Source organism: Eulemur rufifrons, chromosome 7, assembly GCF_041146395.1.
Source record: "Eulemur rufifrons isolate Redbay chromosome 7, OSU_ERuf_1, whole genome shotgun sequence".
Classification (NCBI taxonomy): Eukaryota; Metazoa; Chordata; class Mammalia; order Primates; family Lemuridae; genus Eulemur; species Eulemur rufifrons.
The window spans coordinates 219915800-219937268 of NC_090989.1; the positions used below are offsets into that span (position 1 = coordinate 219915800).

Here is a 21469-nt window from a genome sequence, read left to right on the forward strand (position 1 = left end):
GCCTGAAACTGCTTTGCTATTAATGAGAATGTTAGGGGTAGGAGATAGTATTTCCAATGAAGCATTTCCTGTAAGGAGAGTAGAATAGAGATGGTGAAAGGGTTCTTAGAAATATCTAGTATGTATGGACAGAAGAAAAAGAAAGTGAATGAAGAATAAAATATATCACATTTGTTTCCCATAGGAAATAATAACAAAGAATATATTACAACTAAAACAGATTAAACCAGTGGCTTTCATGCTTTTATTATGTCATACTAAATAAACTATTTTTCTTTTCCATACTGTATACAAAAATATAGACACTCACTTTTTTGTACACACAGATGTTTCATATTAATATTTATGTTTATTAAATATGTCACCCTGAAATACTTTCCATTGTGTTTCAGTTCATTTTTTTTAATCACTGATCAGAACCCACAAAATGAGCCAGCTTTCATCTGTGGAAACAGTGGACTAAACAAAATAGACACATGTTGTTGTACATCCGTCTGTCCTTCTCAGTGAGCCCCATGAAGTTTCCAGGTCTTGATTCTGAAAATGTATAGTAATATCTGAGGTACGGTACAATTTTTATACTATTATGTTTATAGTCAGAATTGAATCATTTCATCATTTATTTATTATTTTTGATGCAATATAACTTGTATAGAGAAGCTCTGCTTATTTTCAGAGACTTCTTACTTTTGCCAATCAAAATCAAGTGAATCATGATTTTAAAAAGGAGTGTACAACCTGAATTTTTTAAAAAAGTGTACCCAATAGAAATTTATGTTTCCATTTGTAGAATTAATGATTGCATATAAAAATAGTCTTGACCAAAACATCAATGATAACTTACAGTATTGATTATTACTTTAAGTTCCAATTTACATGGGGATGATGACATTAGAAAAATTAGCCCAAGGTGTGTAGAGTTTGAAAATATGCAGATTTATTATTATTAATGTTGATTCATGCTAATATTTTTTCAATCTACACTGCTAATCTGTTGAATTTTGAAAAAATTAGGAAAATGTGGCATTATAGAGAAATTGCCACCTATGCACAAAGCTTTCAGGGGTTGAATTTCTGGAATTTGATTTGAATATAAGGTTTTATTATAAGGTCTATATTACATTCTTTAGAAAACATAAGTTGAAATACTACAGAATAAAATAGATACTTTTATATTACATGACAAACTTTTAGGGCAAAATACAAGACAGAAGAGACACAAGCCAGTAAAGTGAGGAAGTGAGGAAGCATGAAGTTGATAACCAAGACATAGAAAATAGATTTTCATTTAGCTTTTCATTAATTCAAAATTTTTAACTGTATTTCCCACATAATAGATAATAAACTTGCTTTCTATAATTGATCTATACTATTGGCATTTGCTTTTTCTGCTCTCACATTCCATTATGTAGCAGAGGTTAGAGTGAATGTTCAAAAATATTTATAGAAATTATTAACCTTTGTTGAAGATACTTTAGTAGAAATTCATAATTACTCATGATGTTGTAAACGAGAATTCAGTCTTCAAATTCCTGTTCAAATTCAAATTTTGGGCCCAACTTTAATTAGCTGTGTAACTTTGTTAGAGTTACATCACACTACCTTTGGGCTTTCCTAATCATAACGACACATCAGACAAACCCGTATTTAATGGCAATGTAACATAGAACTACCCTCTATTCTTTTAAGTGCCTCTGAGTGGGTGAAGGACATCCCAGAAGGTCATCTATGTAAATTTGGGGGTATTTCTTTTCTTTTTGAGTTATGAAAGATATCTAGTAGTACCTTTTTAATCTTCATTTGGGGTACTTTATTTCCACAAGTTTATGTATCTCCACCAGGTGGAGTCCGAGGGCAGTAAATTAAAGGGTTAAAGGTTGGCAGTCAATTTGGTTAAGGGTTTTAGTTTCAGAATAGATGAAGGAAAAATAAGCAATATTGAGGGAACTGCCTTCCTCAGATGATCTTGCTGCAATGTTACCTTGTTATTACCATATTCACTCTGACCATATCCAGTGGATTGTTATGTCAATTTGCCCCCATTCTCTGACTATGACTCAGGACACTTGTTGGAGGGAAGAGAGACTCATTCCAACTGGCTCAAGAGAAAAGAATTTTATCATAAATATGCAAGTAAAATCACACACACATCTGGAAGAGAAACAAAATACAGCCAGGGCTTACCAGGAACAGGAGATGCTCTTTGCTTCTCTTAAGAAACACATGGTCACAGAAAGAGTTGACTGTATTTGTTCTTATCCAATTGCATATTCTTATCTTTAGGGGTTTTCTTTTCTCCCACAAAGTCAGTGATTAGACTGCCAAAAGATAAAGCAAGATATGAAACTTATCTCTTTCTTCAGAATTAATAAATATTTTTGCTGCATATATGAGCAGGACTCATATATGACAAAATAATGCCAAAATAAACTAGATTCATTAGGCTCAGTATGGATAAAATAGAATAATTACAAAATGATAACACAATATATAAAATTATAAATGTTCATTCTCTTATGTTGATAGTTCTAGATTCAGTCTGTGGACACGTAATGAAAATGACAGAGCCTAGTGAAATTTTGGAACTGCTTTTTATATTCTTAATGTACTGATTGACGTGACAGGCCAGGATTCAAATGCCAGTTCTATCAGTCACTATCCTGTAGCTATGTGTCAATTAAGCTCTTTGGGCCTCAGTGCTCTAACCTATAAAACGGGCATCATTTCAGTTTGAAAACAGCATAAAGTCACTATGAGTGGAATGAGATCAGGTTTCTAAGGCACCTGGTGTGTAAATAAGCCCTTACTAAAAAATCATATGTTGTTATTAACAGCCTGTGATTTTGCTTCATTGCTTATCTCTGCCACGTTGTACCTCTGGGCCACCAGTTCTTAACTGGGGGCCATGTTGCCCTTCACCTCCAGGGGACATTTGGCAATGTCTGGAGACACTTTGGGTTGTCACAAGTGGAGGAGGGGGGCTACTGGCATCTAGTGAGTAGAATTCAGAGATGCTGCTAAATACCCCACAATGCACAGGCAGCCCCCACAGCAAAGACTTATGCAGCCCCAAATGCTGACAGTGCTGAGTTTGAGAAGCCCTGCTCTAGGGCTTAGTGGGCCTCTTTATTACTGAGTGTGTGGTGTGTAACTGTGTGACTTTGTGTCATGCTCTCTAATTTGCACTCCGCCCCTCCCCCATCTCGCCTAGACCATGAGCTCCTTGGGGGCAAGTTCTGAGTCATGTCTGTTGTGGCCAGGTCTGCAGTGTCCAGCCCAAGGCCTGGCCCAGAGGAGGCCTCAGCAAATGCTTGTTCAAGGACGTTTTAGAACAGCTTTGTAGAAACTCCATAGTAAAAGGCTAAATCTGTCATTGTGCACCACACGTGGTGACCATGTACTCTGAGCTAATACTCAGAACATTTCTCCTGACAAAGTGTGACTCAGTTCGTGGGACAGAGCACATGTTTTGGAAAGACCTTGGCTTGAATTCTGCCCTGAGTTTATGGCTTAGCCTCTCACAAGTTATAAAGATGTTGGTAATATTGCATCTACTCTACGGATACTGCGGAGACGTCACAAGATGGTCCGTGTGAAGTGCCCAGTTTAGAGAATGGTTCCAGCAGCTAAGACGGGCGGTGACTCTGGCAAGTTCCCAGCCCACCTCCCCAGCTCCAGGCTTCTCTGTAAAGTGGAGAAAAAGATTAATCTTATAGCTTATATGTTACTAAAAGGATTAAATGACATCATGATGTGCCTAGCAGAACTTAATAAATAGTGACCATTATTATTATAATCTTTCATTTTAGTGGCAAAACACTCAAGAAAAGAAAATAGTTCTCTGTCTTGTCCTTTTCATTTATTCCGTCTTCATTCATACTCCCTGAGAGCAGCAGGAGGGAAACAAAACAAAACAAGGGAGGCATTTAAAAATATTTTTCTCATATTCCAAAATAGTGAGATGAATTTAAAGCTTTCTTCAAAAGAAAAGGTGGATACCCTTGTTCTTGAGGCCTCTTTGGCTGGAAGAGGCATTGATAGCTTTTACTTGTGTTTCTGGGCCATTCTTCAAAGTTTTGAATTATCCAAAAAGATCTGTTCCTTTTCATGTGACAAGAAAAAATAAATTGTGAGGATTACTGTTGCCTCCTGCCCCATCCCTTTTTTTTATTCACAGATGAAGCTGCCAACACATTGAAAAGTGGTGCACTGTATATCAAACACATGGCAGTGCAGGGAGAGGAAATATAATAATATGCAAATCTCGGAGCCTATACTTCCATACATAATATGGGACTATTTCCTACTTTAGTGTGTATGTGGTGTGTGTGCACGCATGTGTGAGGGGGAAATTAATCAGGATTTTTTTTTTTTTTATTGTAAGAGTCAGAGATATGACTTAAAAGGAAAATTTATTGACTCACTAAACTATGCCTTAGGATGGACTCTGGGCTGGGTTGAGTTCAGTGTCCAAATCTGAGGAAAACATTCGGGAAGAAGGATGGAAGATTATTTTTCTCCCAGCAGGGAACTTGAGTTCACTACTGTGTCCAGAGGGTTAGAGAACTATAATTACAGGCCCCATGGGAAGAGGTCCCCCAAATCATTTCCTCCTTAATTTTTCTTTCTTTTTCTATCTCTCCTCTCTCTCTGTTCCCCCTCCTCTGTCTTTCTCTCTCTCTCCTTCTGTCATCCAAAAGATCACCATGATGGCTGAACAGTAGAAAAGAAGGCTATGTTGGCGATATTGGTTTGCAAAGTTGGAAGAGAGAGTCTCTGGCATGGATGGAAAGTGCTCTGTCTTGGAGGAGAGAAGGGCTTGGTTGGGTTTTTATGCTTTGCAGGGTCCTTAGCGAACAACAGACTCATACATATTCATTAGGTGTATGGAAAAGCTGTCCATATTTATGAGGAGAGCCAAGCACACAGACAATGAATAAATATATATGTAACACACATCCTGTGTTCACTTTGGGGCAGGAATTTGGCATTAAAATAAGGTACAATTTGGCTCCTTAAGTCAAAGGTGAACTGCAGGACACAAAGGCAATTTGTGCAGAGCCTCTGTAAGCTGGCTGAAACTGGCTTAAGGTCTTCAGTTGCTTATCAGAAAAGAATGTTTGTAAGGCCAGTCCTCTGTCCATTCAGAGTTTTAGTGGCCTGGGTTGTAAATCAGAGTTAGGATAATTTGTCTGATAGCTCCTAATGTTAGAGAGCTTAACACAAGTGTGGTTTTTCTTGTAGCCACAGGAATTTAGAAATGTGCCAAGCCAGCTATGCCCTAAACCCTCCACTCCTTGGTCACTTTTGGGTTCATTTTAGTTGATAAAGAGCCATCTATTTTCGTCTCCCAGATCACCTTTCTTTCCTTCCTTCTTTCCTTTCTTCCTTCCTTCCTTTGTACTTTTATACATTAACAAATATTATTAAGCATCTACAGGTACTGCTCTAGATGTAGGAAATACAATATTGAACAAAGCTGATAAAAATTCTTGCTCCAGCCTGGAGTGGTGGTATGTAATCATAGTCCCAGCTACTCAGGAGATTGAGGCAGGAAGACCGCTTGAGCCCAGGAATTTGAAGCCAGCCTGTGCAACACAGTGAGATCCTGTCTCTAAAAAACAAAAAATGCTTGCTCTTCTGGAGCTTATACAGACTAAACATTAAGCATAAAAGCAAATAAATATTAAAAATAAATATTTTATAGAATATTTTAGAAGTTGATAATTCTCATAAAAAGGAAAAACCTGAGCAGGGATCTCAGAAGGACCTGGGGTGATGTTACAATTTTATATGGGTTGTCAAATAGACTTTATTGAGCAAAGATTAGAAAGAGATAAAGAAAGTCAGCCGAGAAGACTTAGAGAGGAGTGAACCAGGAATAAGAGAAGGTCTAGTGCTAAGGCCCTGGGGTAAGTTTGTACCTTGCTGTTTTGAGGAACAGCAAGGAGGCTGTTGTAGCTGGAGCAGAGTAAGCATGAAAAAGCTGTAGAAAAAGCAGTTCAAAGAGAACCTTGGCTTTTACTGAGTGAGATGAGAAATCTCAGAGGGCGTTGAGGAAAAGAGCAACATATTCAAACTGACATTTTAACCACTCACTCTGGTTGCTGAATGGAGACTAGCCTGGGGCAGGGAGGAGGGTGGAGTAGGGATGCCTGGAGGAGGTGACTGCAATTACATCAGCCAGAGATGACAGTAACTTAGATCAATGAAGATTCTAAGAAGTGGCTGTATTCTGAAAATAATGTAATTTGGAAATAGATAAAATCAGGCTTTCTGATAGAAATATCACACATAAGAGAAAGGGAAGAGATGATTATTGTATTGTAGACAGAGCATATTTAGGAGTGAGGGTGGAAATTAGGAATTCCGTTTGGATACATTAAGTTTCGGGTGTCTGTCGGAGATATTGATTAAACCTGCAGAGATATGCAGGAAGCAGTCTGGAGTTTAGGGGAGTGGAATGGGTGACAGTTCTAATTTAAGGGGCCTATTTGGTTCACCTCTAGTGTCATCTTTGCTATGCTGTCTTCCCTGAGGTTAAGTCTGAGTCAGGGAGTCCTCCTCCGTGGTCTGCACTGCCCTCCTTCACAGGACTGACTGCTTCATGCTATAATTACAGAACTATAATAATCAGTTTACCCATTTGTTGTGGGTTGAATTGTGTGCCCTCCAAAATCCATATGTTGAAGTCCTAACCCCAGTACCTCACAATGTGACTTTATTTGGAAATAGGCCCATTGCAGATATAATTATTAATAGTTCAGTTTAGATGAGGCATTAGGGTGGGCCCTCATTCAATATGACTTTGTCCTCAGATGAAGGCAAAGGTTGGAGTGATGCTTCTACAAGCCAAGGAGCCCAAAAGATTTCCAGGAAACCACCAGACACGAGGAGAGAGGCAACAGGTTTTCTTTCCTTCACAGCCGTCAGAAGGCATCAACCCTGCCCACACCTTGATCTTGGACTTCCAGCCTCCAGAATTTTGAGACAGTAAATTTCTATCATTTGAGCCACCCAGTTTGTGGCCCTTTGTTACTGCAGCCCTAGCAAACCAACGCACCATCTTACCCCTCACCTGTAGGCTGTTTGAGAACAGGAAACTTGTCTTCCGGATCTTTGTGGTCCCGTCCCTGAGTATTTTTCCTTACACATGGTAGGTCCTTATTCAAAGGTGTTATAATAAATGAGTGTGCAAAATATTTGCCATTCAGTGGAGATAATAATGATTATAATAGCAATGTTATTAATATTAAAGCTTCTATGATGTCTGATGAAAGGAGCGATGAATTGTTCTGGCTGAGATTCATTACTAAAGGCTCCAAGAAGAAGGCCAAACTTAAGTAGAGGGTGAAAAACTTGGTAATTAAAGTAGAAATAGATGGCACATGTCTATCAAAGCCACCTTTCCTGACTTCTTCCCTTTAAAGCAATGTTTCTCAACTTTGGTGCCATTGAAATTTGAGTGCAGATAATTTTTTGTTGCTGGGGACTGTCCTGTGCATTACAGGATGTTTGGCAACATCCTTGGCCTTGACTTACTAGATGCCAATAGCATTCACCACCCAGTTGAGACAACCAAATATGTCTCCAGACATTGCCAATTGTCCTCCCTGGGAGGACTGAGAACCACTGATTTAACTGTGTTGATCTGAGAGTAGAGGAGACCCCAGTGGTGCACTGAAGGCTCCTTCACATCATTGGCACTTACCTGTGTTGAGAGAATGGGCAGAAATCAGGAGGAGGACATGCACCTTTTAGTGTCTTGTTAGCTCTGTTTGGCTGCAGCTCTGAAAGCTCACTTGGTTGCCTGCCCTCTCTCTCTCTCTTTCTCTGTCTCTAATTTTGATGGGGTATGAAACTGAGCTTATTATCTCTTCCATAGGGCCCATCCTTTTTTAAGGGAAATGGGAAATTTAAAACACCATAATCTATTGGTGGGTGTGAGAAACACCTGTTAAGTGTTATATCTGCTAAATGACATCACTAAGTTGGTTTTAGTCACCCTGAGAGTTTTTCTGAGTCTAACATGTCAGCATGCCTCAGGGACTTCTGGGATGCCCAGGCAGACAGGAACCCTCTATAGCCTCCTAGGAGACACTTGTTAGGAGATCTTGGGGGCCTAAATCTCATCTCTGAAAACCAGGATTAAAACATTCACACAAAAGAGGGCAGATCTATGTTACTTCATCTTCTTAGGAGAAAGTCTGTGGTATCCTTTCATGCTTAGATTCACCTCCACGGAGTGTTTTCTTAATAATCCTCTGTTGAATGAAGAAGCCAAATTCATGGGCTCCAATGTGGTCTCAGAGCTGGTGTTCAAAGCCTCCTGCAGAGCGCTGAGTTCTGACACTCTGAAACTTTTAGGCCTGTTAGATGAGGGAGTCAGTGCAACACAGAAGTACTCAAACCTGTTGTTAAAGCACAGTATGTAAACAGATAAAGAAGGAACTGTTCTGGTTGATATTTCCTCCCCTACATTCCCTCAAGAGTAACTCAATTGCTCCATAGCTACTTTCAGATATTATCCTGCTTTATCTTTCTTCTTAGCACGTATCACCAGTCAAAATATTATATAGTTATTTGTCTGTTTATTATCTCCACCCAGACCCGCTATTAGAGCCTATGATCATTAAAAGTGTGGACTTTCTCAGTTTTCTTCTTGGCTGGGTCCCCAGCACCTAGAACCGTGACTGGCATGTGCCTTGCCATGTCTTTTAAGAGTTTTACATGATCCTGTCTGACTCTCTCATCCTATAGGTTGGGCACATTATCCTTATCCCCACATTATAAGAGACAACTTGATCAAGATCCCACAATGAGAACTAGTGGAACAAGGATTTGGACTCAAGGCTGCCGGGCTTTAGAGCCTTCAGGCTTTCAAGCCTACTTCCCCATCTGAAAAGTTTCAATTGAAACAAAATCAATTTCTTGATGAGATTTTTTTTTCAAGTGTTTTATTGTCAGTTGGTTTTTTTCTCACTGTCCTTTCATGAAACTAATAGTGGTCACAGACACTGAGGAGCTGGGTGTGTAGTGTGGGTCTGGAGTCCTCTGGACTCAGGGCTGGGCACAAATGTTCTTTTGAATGTAGTCCTGGGTGTGGAGGTTGACTGAGGAGAGTGCAAACAGAAAAGCATCAGAAGTAGGGCAAACAACAAAAGAGAAGAAAAGTTGAGTTCATAAGTGAACAAATAAAACCAACTCATGAATGAACTAGTTGTGGAGTGGACGCACGCAAGGACACAGGAGTACACTGTGCCATCCTTAGTAACCTGGCTGGGCTCTCTTCCAGGGCTCTGACAAAGACAGAAAGGCCTCCAGGGAGATTAGGAACATGCTCATGAAACAAAGCCCACAGGAGAAGAAAAGAGGGTGCAAAAAGAAAGGCAATGTAATGCCATCCTTCAGAGATTGACCCAAATTTGAGTCCAGGGTCTGCCACAGACTAGGACTTCACATAACACCACTGTTTTCTCATCTATCTATAAAGCAGGAATAAAAATAGTACACACTTCAGCTGGTTGTGATAAGAACAGATGAAATCATTCATGCAAAATCAAAGTGTTTTGCATAGTTCCTGTCATATAATAAACAATACAATGCTTGATAGCATCTTAGGTTTAAAAATAGAAAATAACAACAAAACTCATCTTGCCTTGCTCAGGATGACAGTTAAAGCTAGTTCAGCCTAGTCTACAGAAGAGAAATTCTTAACTTGTAAGATGGATTTCAGAGGTGAATAACCCCATGAAACTGTACACAAAATTGTGTGTATAAACAAATGTGCACTTCAGTTTCAGGTGAGAGTTATTTGTGAGACACACTTGGGATGATAGAACCCAACAGAATGAAGACTCAGATTCAGAAATAAAAGACATTGTGTAACAGACATAATAGTCTGAAAAGGGACAATAATGTTTCATGACTTGTCTCTTTAAAACTCCTCCAAACTCTTTTTGGAAATTAAAACGTATACCCCTGACTAAGGCCAGTGATCAGAGGGGCAGGGGAATGTCCTTTATTTTTTTATACCACAGGAGATGGCTCAATGGAATGTTCCAGGCAGAGGTCATGGGATTGTCTTCACCAGAGATGCTACAGTTAAACAGCAATAGCCCAAAGCTGAAAACTCCTTTTAAAAGCTCTGTATTTCTGCTTATAGATAGGATAATGGTACTTTAAGATCGGAGTATAACCTCCTCTAAATTTGGCAGCAAATTAATAAATTTCTTTTTCCTTTTCCTCAATTGCTTGTCCTCATTCTTTTTTTTGGCCACTCGGACACACACTGAACTTTTGGTAACAGTACTCCTGAGCTCCAAGGCATATTTCTGCCTGGCCCTCTAAATAATGGGGACTCCCTCGAGCAACAGTGAGGACTCTGGCTCCACACCCAGCTCTCCAGCTACTGGAACTGCTACTGCCGGTTTCCTGCTGGGAAGATGGGGCTAAGCCAGTCAATAATAAAACACTTGAAAAGAAGACTATTGCCAAGAGATTTGTTTTATTTCAATTGAAACTTTAGAAACGAGGACACAAGCAATGAGAACGCTGACTTTGAAGTTAGCTCATTTTACTAAAATGTGCAAAGGTAAAACTTGTTCAGTCATGGCTGATATATAAAAGTTTCAGCTGAGTCACTGAGGTTCTATAGCTATTGAATTACTAAGGAGGTGCTAAACCATATGTAGAATTCACAAAGTTAATCCAAACCAAATTATGCAATGCTGGAAATCTCTCACCCTTATCAAAAAGGTTAGCTTGGGTAGTATTAAGAAAGAATTAGGAGAAGGATTTATTTGGAGAAAGCTATTCTGGAGAAAAAGGGGTGGGGAGATTTAAAAGAATCACTCTGGGAACTTGTTATGTATCCTCTGTAATTAGTTTCCCTGCATTTGACTACTATCTGACTCTCTTCTGTGAAATCAAGAGAACAAGAAAAAAGTTGACTAGCTGCTGAAGAAGTAAAATGAAGAGTGATTGCTACTGTTAGGCGTGTACCTCCAGAGTTTGACAGTGGTGCACGTATGTTTCCCTTGGACCATGCATTAGTTTGCTAGGTACAGCATAACAAAATATCACAGACTGGGTGCCAATTTATTTTCTCCCAGTTCTGTAGACTGGAAATCCATGATCAAAGTATCAGCAGGTTTGGTTTCTTCTGGAGCCTCTCTCCTTGGCTTAGAAACGTTAATGCAAAAGAACAAAATTAAGTTTTGCTGGTGATATTCTGTAGTTTGCAGTTGTTTGACTGGGCATGATACCCAGTGATTATAGTTGAATGTCTAAGAATGAGGAGGATTTTGTAGTTAGACTGCCTGGATTTGAATCCCTGAGCTGCTCAGTACTAGCTGTGTAACTTTGTCAAGTTAGTCAGGTTTTCTGAGCCTCAATTTCTTCACCTATAAAATGGAGAAAGTAAGAGAGGTCTCACGTGGCAGTTGAGAGGAGGAAATGTGAGACCACATTGAGTGCTCTTAGAACAGTGCTGGGCATAAACTAGTGTGCAGTAAGGGGTGCTGCTGTTCTGGATTGTTCCATGACGGCTGCACCTTTCACTCTTCAGGGAGGGGCCAGGAGTGCTGCTGAGTGCTGGGGTAACCTAGCGCAATTCAGCAGTTGGGGAGTGAGGACGGAGCCAGGTTCACGCGGGGACAACCTAACTTCTTCTGGACAAGGGAGATGTTGGAGGAGACCAGCCTGTTTGGCAGGGTGAGGACGAGTGTCTCAAGGTTCCAGGGGAAAAGCCACGTGCTTCCTGCCTCAGGCTTTCTGTGGACAACTCATGAGTGTAGACACACACGGTTGAAAATCTCCCATTTGTGCTTGTCTAAGAACAAGACACACTCTTTCACATGGGGGCCCTTCAAAGGCTTTGCTCATTTCTAACAAGAATGCTGCAAGAACTGTTCCTTCAGTTTTCTCACCTATAACTCAGAACTTCAGAGGCGATGCAGTTACACCTCCAGAAGTAGGGAAATAGAATATTCCCCGTTTCTGTCAACAGAGTCTCCTGCTAGCCCACCTTTGCATTGCCATTCAATACTCATACTTGGCTGGGGCACAGGGAGACTTTTCAACTCTATTCAGAGTTATTAAGTAAAAGAGTAAACCTCTTTCTAAAAATATCTGTCTTAGGACTTGTTGAAACAATTCCCATTGCAAGTGGCAAAATGCACTTGCATGGGTCTTCATTATGTGCAACAACTTGGATGTGTGTCCAGGGAATTATGCTAAGAGAAAAAGAAAAAGCCAATCTTGAATGGTTATATATTGTATGATTCTTGAAATGACAAAATTCCAGAAATAAAGAACAGATTGCCAGGGGTTAAGGAAAGGGTAAGGGTGGCAGGGACATGAGCTATGTTTGCAGAAAACAAGGACTCAATGCCCATTATTTCTTTGCAGGGCTCAGTACTTTGTCCACAGAATTTTTACTTTTGAATAACTATTAAATAAATACATATATTAATTTTTATAACTAAATTATCAATTTTACTTTTGTAACTAAATTATCAAGACACTGTTTTGCAAATGATTGAAAGTAATTTACATTGAGGGCTTATAAAAGCTACCATTTAGAGTTTTTCTTCTTTTGGACAAAAGGTCTAAATTCCAACAGGAAAAATATAGACAAGTGAAATGTAAAAATAGGTTGTACTTAACTTTTTCTTTTTTAGATAAAATAAATAAAATACATACAAATAAAATGCAACAATGGAAGTTACATATTTAATCAAACATTAGGTAAATGTTTGTAATGCCACATGGGACAAGGCAGTAGCACAGAACTAGGAATTAGAATATAAAAGATATTAACTAAACTCTGCCACTGATAATTTAGCAGCCTTTCAAGTGTTGCTTGATTTCTTTATGCCACTATGGAGTGAAGTTATTGGGCCAGAAGAACACTCGGTTCTTTTCTAGTTCTGACATCTCGTGGTTACATGAATGCTGGATGACTGAGCATCGGGCTTTTCCATCCACTAATCCTTCCCGCTGAATTCATGTGGGCTGAGTCTCTGAATCAATCATCGGGTGACCAACATCACTGTGGCTTCCTATGCTGCATTTGACACCAGCTTCTTCTGTTTGCTGTTCCCTTAGTCCCGCTGTCTCTATTAGTGTAAAGATTAATCCTGATGACTGGTAACTCTGGATGAAAAGCATCTGGGTTCATTTACTTAGAACTAAGCTTGTTTTGGTATTAGATGTATTTAAATTTCTAACCTCAAGTATGAGCCAATTTTTGGCTCACATTCTTCTCCACCCTGTTCTTTGTTTCATGGAGAATTTTAACCTTTATCTGAAGGGAATGATTTAAAAAGAAAAAAGAGATGGAAGGGATGGGCAAATCATCACAATTATGAGGTCCATGTGGTCCTGACTGAGATTAGCCTAACAGCTGGGACAAAGGACAACTGAGAGAAACAGCATGCAGGAAGAAGATACAAAGTCAAGGTCAAGAGGAAGACCTCAGTGTCTATAAGACAATTTTTTGTTTTTGTTGAAATAATTGTTAGTGCCAACACATTGTAGATCAGTAATGTGTACTGAGCACTCGTTATGTCCTATGAACCCTGTTAAGCATTTTACAAACATTATTTCATTTAGTAGAATAACCCAGTTAGACAGGTACTATTATTAATTTCTTTTAACAGATAAAGAAATTGAAATTTTGGAAGATTGGGTACTTTGTCCCAAATCCCAAGGCCAATGGGAACAAGGATTTGAAACCAGATTTCTGGGTTCTGAGGGCCCTGCTGATTATGTAAAACATTACATTTCTTCCCAAATATCAATGGCCACCATTATCTGCTGAATGATTACTATATAAGACTATATGAGAAAGGTTTAATAATTGACCAATACCATATCGCTAGTTCATGGTGGAATAAAAATTTAGTAACTATTTGACTCTAAATGTCAAGATCTCTTTCTAGTATAAATGTACTTTGAAAGGGAAGTCATTGAAAATGTTTGTATGTGGCTGATTTATAACCAATTGATATTAAGCTACGTCCCCAGATGTCATCAAAATGTAGGCAAGTTGTTTGTTATGATGGAAAAATATTCAAATAAGAAAGGTAGGAAATGACACGACAAAGGGCAATATTGTTATAATACACACAAAGACCAGACACTGGTATCCTCAAAGGAACATAACAGCTTTTCCTCATAACTGTCCAAGGGAGAAGGCACATATTATCAACCTGTGGAGTCTCATCTGGTTTATCATGGATCCTGGTAATTAATAATCATATACTGAAATGATGTTCTTCAAAACCATCAACCCCTTTTTGGCTGGTTCCTGTTAACTCGGTAAGGCTCTAAGTTTGGTATGTCCCCTAGGTTCCCCCCAGGCCAAGACAGCTCTAACCAGCTTGACTGAATATCAGGTGTGCTTATAAGTCATATCCCCATTATTAAGGGATAGTGTAACAAAAGGAAACTGCGATAACTGAATGTAATACATGGTCCTTGACTAGTTTCTGGATAATTAGGAAAAATGTCATAAAGGACATTAGGGGGACAATTAGAACAAATTATAAATAGATCGTGTATTAGATACTAGTATTTTGTCAGTGGTAAATTTCCTGAATTAGATAATTGTGCTGTGGGTTTGTGAAAGAGTGAACTTATTCCTAGAAAACCATATTGAAGTATTTTGGGGTAAAATAACATTATGTGCAAAAATTATTTTTACATTTATCTTAAAAATGTACCAATATGTAGAATAGGAATGATAAAGTCAATAAAGGAAAATATTTTAAAAATGGTGAATAAAGGACATATGGGAGTTCTATGCACTATTTAGCAACTCCCCTAAAAGTTTGAAATTATTTTCACATGTAAAATTAAATCAAAAGCCAGCCTAAACTGGTTCTGTGGTTTCATATATAGTATATTGTTCAAGGCCTGATGAATCTTTAAAGAAATGACTTCACAAAAAAACAGCAAAAATCCTAACACTCTGGTGAAATCACTTCAAGGTAGCACAATGGCAGCTTACAAACATTTTCATAAAACTCAGAGATGTACACTTTTTAAAAACTAAATTCTTGTGAATGAAGTCAGCACATGGCATTAAATAATTGTTCTAAAAGCATCCTTATACCTTCAGCACAGATATTTCATGGGGTGATAAAGTTGACTTTCTAATGAATTGGGATTTATCCTATATGTTTATGGATGTGACTATGTTTCTCTGGGATAAACCCACCACCCAGAGTCTCAGGGCCAGTTAAGAGACATGATCTAGATTTGTCTTAAGCCCCCACAGAAAATTTTGCAGCCTTGTGTTCAGACAGATGCCATCTCTACTCTTCCACAGAATGTCAGAGTGATAATTGGACTGTTCTCCCTCATTTGTGTCTTGACTCAGGATATTATCTTCCAGGACACCACAGTCCTCTTATGCTACAACAGAAATCTTTCACATCCTCCTGGCAGTCACTGAATTTTGGTATCCAGAAAATTTAGCTATCACATCTAATTCTCTTTCCTACATATCCTTTCACCAACAGAATAGGGAGACTCGAATACATCTCCAGGGCACAGGAAAACAAACAAACAAACAAACAAACAAACACCTCCCAGGATAAATCAGCAAATGAAACTCTAATGGGGAATTTGTGATTTATGTAAAACTGTAACCTGGTTATTTAGCAGACTCTGAGAAAGCCACCTGGACATAGGTGTCTAGTTGACGTTACACATGTGCAATGGCACTTCTTAACCTCCAAGTGAAATTAGATAGTCAAAAAGTTACATGCATCACTAAGGGAAAAGGCCTTTTGAGTTCATCACTCCCTCCCAGATTATGGGAAGAAATGGCTAAAATTCTCTACCCTGAGTTGCCTCTATTTTGAGTTGGTTGCAAGAATTTAAGAAAACACTCTACAGCCAGAAGTATGTATCCTAATAAGAAACTAAAAAAGGAGGAAGAAAACAGAAAAAAAAGGAAAGAAACCAGTAGACATTTAGAGAATGCCTATCTGAAATCTGACATCTCTACCTAAACAGTGAATTCCAACTTTTTTCACAAAGTTTGGTTTTCCTGGAGCTCAAAATTCTTCTTGCCATGTGGACATGAGGACAGTTAGATGTTTATAACTGCAAAACTGAATTCTTCATGATAAAATTTCTGGCCTGCATTTCCTGTAGCACATGGGGTAATTAATAAGATACCCTTTAACTTTTCAAGGTTTTAAGAATTATTGTCAACATGGTCTTTATACAAATAATGGAATACAAATAATGTCTAGAGGCTCAAAACGAGTCAATATAAAACAGATATTTTCTGTTTAATTCTGTAATGTCTTATTTATACAATGAAGATTTAATTTTCAATTATTTAAACTTGCTTCTGGCTTTGCCTTGTTCTGTGCTCAGCCCTCTTTGTTATACATTTAATAATGGTCTGGTGGGATGCCATTACAGTATTAACTTGTCTAGCTATTAATTTATTTGGACATGGTTTAAGCACATCTTTTAAAAATGGCACTATCTTGTTTTAGGAAGACACAACCCTCCTCTGTATTTGGATATTTTCCCATTTCAATGTCTAGAAACCTTTCAGTTCTTCCCAAGACTTTGGTTCCTACAGTTTTCAAACAATAATTATGTCCCACAATTTACAAAGGAGTCCAAATTGCAAATCTTATATGCCCACACAACTTTGAGAAACTCTCAAAATTGAAGTTGAAATTATAAGTCTAAGAAGCTAATGAGTTTCATTTATTCTTACATCGTTAAACTTGACTGGGGCAGCTAGTAGCATGTCTAAACAATCGTGTCGCTGCAATATCTGCTAATGTAAAATGATAAACATTTATATAAAATCTGAATCTGAAAAAAATGTTTCTCTAAGTTGCTGAACTAAAAACATTTTAGAATATGTACAGGAATATGCAAATAGTCACTTGATATGACTTGGGCCTAAGGCAGTTTCTGCATGGGAGCACCACAGGATGACAGCACAAACAGCCACTCTTTGCTCTGAGAGCAGCAGTGTGTCATCATGGTATAGTTAGTTTTACAGAGAGGGCATTTTTCCAGCTGCTCCCTTTTGATCCCAGATCTCTCCTTAGAACACTAAGTGCTCCCTCATTGCAGGAAACAGCATCTTCCAACATGGATTTCTCAATGATAATTGGTGTTAAAGGAGGGTAGGGGGAAGGCAAAATAAATTTGGAAAAAAAAACTGTATTAAAACAAAACTAAATATGCTGGTCCTAGAATATGCAGCCAATGTGCAAGTTGAAACTTCAAGAGAGGAAAACATATTGCATAGAATTTCTTCAAATTGTTTTTCAGTGGAACATGCCCTGAGAGATTATGCTGCAGAACCTCTTTCCCTCTTAGTCACTGCAAATCTGCTCATCATTAAGGTTCACATCCAGTCAAATTTTCTTCAGGAGGCCATTCCCAATTCTCTCAGACTTCATCACTATGCATTTGTCACGTTACTGCACTCTTATGGTTTCCAGAATCCTCACTTCTATTTTATGCCCCGTCCTTTATTTGGGGTAGGGATTATCTTTGTTCTTCATTAAATTAAAGCACCTTGAGATGAGGGACCATTCACTATTCACATATTTTCTACAACACCTATCTAGTGCCCAGCCCAGAACTTTGTAGGAACTCAATAATGCTTCCTGAAGGACTGATGCTATTTATCTCAAATAGGTGCCATTGGTATCAAGAATTCCTCTGGAAAATGTTTCTTTACCCATTTGAGAATGGGTGGATTAGACTTTTATTTTACATGTATCTTTATGCTCAATTTAATGCTGTTTTTGAGTGGCAAGGAGAGTAAATCACAAAAACCAAAACTTCTACTTAAAAAAAATTCAAACTGGACCGGGTGCGGTGGCTCACGCCTGTGATCCTAGCACTCTGGGAGGCCAAGGCGGGTGGATCACTCAAGGTCAGGAGTTCGAGACCAGCCTGAGCAAGAGCAAGACCCCGTCTCTACTAAAAAAATAGAAAGAAATTATCTGGCCAACTAAAAATATATAGAAAAAGTTACCCGGGCATGGTGGCGCATGCCTGTAGTCCCAGCTACTTGGGAGGCTGAGGCAGAAGGATTGCTTAAGCCCAGGGGTTTGAGGTTGCTGTGAGCTAGGCTGATGCCATGGCACTCACTCTAGCCCAGGCAACAAAGTGAGACTCTGTCTCAAAAAAAAAAAAAAAAAAAAAAAATCAAACTGAACAAGAATCATGCAAAGTTGTTTTTATTAAGCTTCATATTCCGCTTATAGGTAAGTATTTCAGGAGGCATTACTTCATTTGGCAAGGAGACATGGATCTAGGAAACATTTCAAGACACTCCAAGGACTTCATAACTACTGGGAACAGAGCAACTTACTTTGTAGTTAACATGTATGTTAACTACTTCAAGGAGTCCTTAAGGGAAAGAAGCTAAATGAAAGCTGGTCCTCTTCTATGAAATGATTGTCCTGGACAAGTAGCTACAAATGAAAGCACATGAGTATGACAGAGCTTCAGAGATTTGGCATCCAGATCCACCCTTTTTATTTAGTATAGGACTCGGAATCACATATCATAAGGCAAATGATTCAGAATAAGCTACCTGTCAAGTTTTCTGTGGATAGTATTAACACTCATGATTAGCTTACGTTTTAAGCAAATCACGAAAAGAACAATTTTGTATTGAAAACCCACTCTGTTAGTGACTATAGCAGATGCTTTTGAAGAATTTCTCTTCAGTTTTATAGTTTGTTTATGAGTTCTTCTGAGAAATTTTCATCTTGACTGTCTTGACTTCTGTATATTCATAGAGACCATATTCTCCCCTAGAAAGAGGGAAAAAAAATACCCACAAACATCATTTAGCATAGAGTGCAAATGTACGGTAGTCCATGATTGGTACAAGTTTGTTCTTGCTTATCTGGCTAGGAACAATGGAAAATATTTTCTGTTTACAGACCATTTTATATAGCAGTTAGCCAGTCCAAAACTATCTGGACTTACATAAATCCATTTGTGGGAAATATGTTTTTAAGATCCCTTTCATTTTAAATAATCATGTAGGCCAGGCAGGGTGCTCACTCTGTAATCCTAGCATTCTTTTGGGAGGCCAAGGCAGGAGTATAGCTTGAGCTCAAGAGTTCAAGACCAGCCTGAGCAAGACAAGACCCTGTGTCTACTAAAAATAGAAAAAGTTAGCTGGGCCCAGTGGTACATGCCTGTAGTCCCAGCTACTCAGGATGCTGGGGCAGGAGGATTGCTTGAGCCCAGCAGTTTGAGGTTGCAGTGAGCTTTTATGTGACTGTATTCTAGCCAGGATTACAGAGCAAGACTCTGCCTAACAAAAAAAAAAGAAAAAAAAAAATCATGTACTCTCAGTTGATTTTGTAGAAATTGTCTATTTTTTACATTATCCTACTTGATTTTAGAAAGCTCTATCTACTCAAAAGACAATTCAGCCCAATAAGAATTTTGTCATTTCTAGTCTAAATTCACTTTAAGACAAATATAGTAAAAGAGGAGAGGTAGTGATATAAAATCACTCAACAGTAGTACAACAAAACTGTAAACTAAAGCAGAGGTTGAATTTACCAAGTGCACAGAATTGGCACAAAAAAGATAACGGAGTTCAACTTTCATTCTAAGGGGCTTTAATATGGCTTAAAACAAAATGCTTTGCAGCTGTAGTTTTAGCAATATCTTTTGATTCTCTGTGAAAAAAATCTGACCTTTATTAAAGTTTTCTGATTTTTTTCTTTTTGATTGTTTTCTTTTTAAGGAATAAGACAAGTGTAGATTGGCCTACATTCAGGCTCTTGGGGTTTAGCAGTTGTTGGTTTTTTCCCTTTATCTGATCTCCCCCATCCCCTACCATTTGCTTATATAACTCAAGTCCAACCGAAATGATCAAGAATTAATCCAAGTCAGTCCATTTGGATCCTCCTATGTTGTTATCAGGTTTATGAGGAACTCCTTCCAGTCCTAGAAACTGATTGTCATTTACCCTTTGTTGAAGAGATAACCAAAGGGACTGGGGCTCAGTTATGCTCTGTATTGTTCTGACAAGAGGATCAAATTACATGTATATAAAAATATTCTTAAAACAACAACACTCATGCACATGTAGGGTTACAGAAAAATAAGATCTTGATCCTTTTCTACCCCTCCGTTCTTGTGATGTAGACAGATAAGAAGACATCATTTTCTCATGGGTAACTTAATATTCTTACACTGATTATTTTCTTGGGTAAGTAAGCTTCTAAAAATACTTTTTAGAAGCTTCAATGGGCATGTTCTTCAAAGCAATCAAAGAGTTTATCCTCAGTTGTCTGAAACCCATTAAAAGGATAGTATTTTATCTCATAGAGTTAGATAAATCAGCCCATAATTTTAACCAATAAGCTTTCCATTGTATTTTGGGTCAGATGGCACCTGAAGCTCTCCAGAGAGTAATAAGTATGATTATTGTCCTGCTCAGGCTGGGACATTATATACACCTAGGTTCCTGACACTTAGGAAACTATTGATGATTGATTCCTGTTTTCAACCCTTTTCTTATTTGATTCCCTCATGTCTTAACCTTAAAATTTATATTCAGGAGAATTAATGAGTTTGGTCTACTGAAGTTGTTTCATCCATTTTAATTATTTTATCTTCACTGTTCCCAGGAAAATGTGTTAGGTAGGTGGGCCAGCAATGAACTAACCGAGCTTCAGAGTAATCTAACCTTTCTTCCAGCTTTTTGTATAAAGAAATTAGTTCTGCCAAGGGATTCTCCAGTAATAGATATTATAAAGAGAAGAAACTAGGAGAGGAAGAAACCATTTGTTGAGTTTCCACTTTGTGACAGTCACAAGGCTAGAGATTGGACATTCACTATGTCATAACTATCTTTAGAGGAAAGTTAGCATCTCCATTTGAAATATGAGGAATGGAGGCTCAGAAGTCAGAAAACTTGAAGCGGGCAGCATGGCCAGCAAGTGGTGGAGTCAGGATTTAAATGCAGGTTGGTCAGACTCAAATGATGTCTTCTCAGATATGCCTTGTCCTTTTCATGGGTTGATCTTTTGCTGCTATCTCCTCAAAACATTCTAAACATACCCAAGGACTCTTCACTACTCTACAAGTAAAATCTCAGACAATTTTCTTGGCTTCAGGACTTTTTAATCTATATCATATTTAACTGTGAATCATACTTCTCTCACCCCCATAAATCCACACCAACCAACCAACCAAATTCACTAGCCCTTCAGCACACCACACATAATGTTCCATTCAAGAATGCCCCAGATGAAGTCCCATCTCTTCTGTGAGGTCTTCTATAGCAACTACCATTAATTATTTTTCCATTGAATTTCCGCTGGACTTAGAACCATACAACCATGGAAAGGAGCTTAAAAGACCTTCTATTTCCTCCGCCTACTCCTATCTTCACCCACAATCCTTGACCCTGTGTGACAGAGGAAAATAG

At 38.4% G+C, this 21469-nt stretch overlaps 1 protein-coding gene across 1 annotated transcript in view; it reads right to left on the reverse strand.

Annotated features, from left to right (window-relative positions):
- Positions 1-18235: 18235 nt before the first annotated feature.
- Positions 18236-21469, reverse strand: part of LOC138388356 (aldehyde dehydrogenase 1A1-like) — a 46677-nt gene continuing 43443 nt past the window's right edge. The window contains exon 13 of the mRNA XM_069476388.1: positions 18236-18824. Within this exon, the coding sequence (XP_069332489.1) occupies positions 18752-18824 (73 nt within the window). The 3' untranslated portion in view covers positions 18236-18751. The remainder of the gene's footprint in view (positions 18825-21469) is intronic.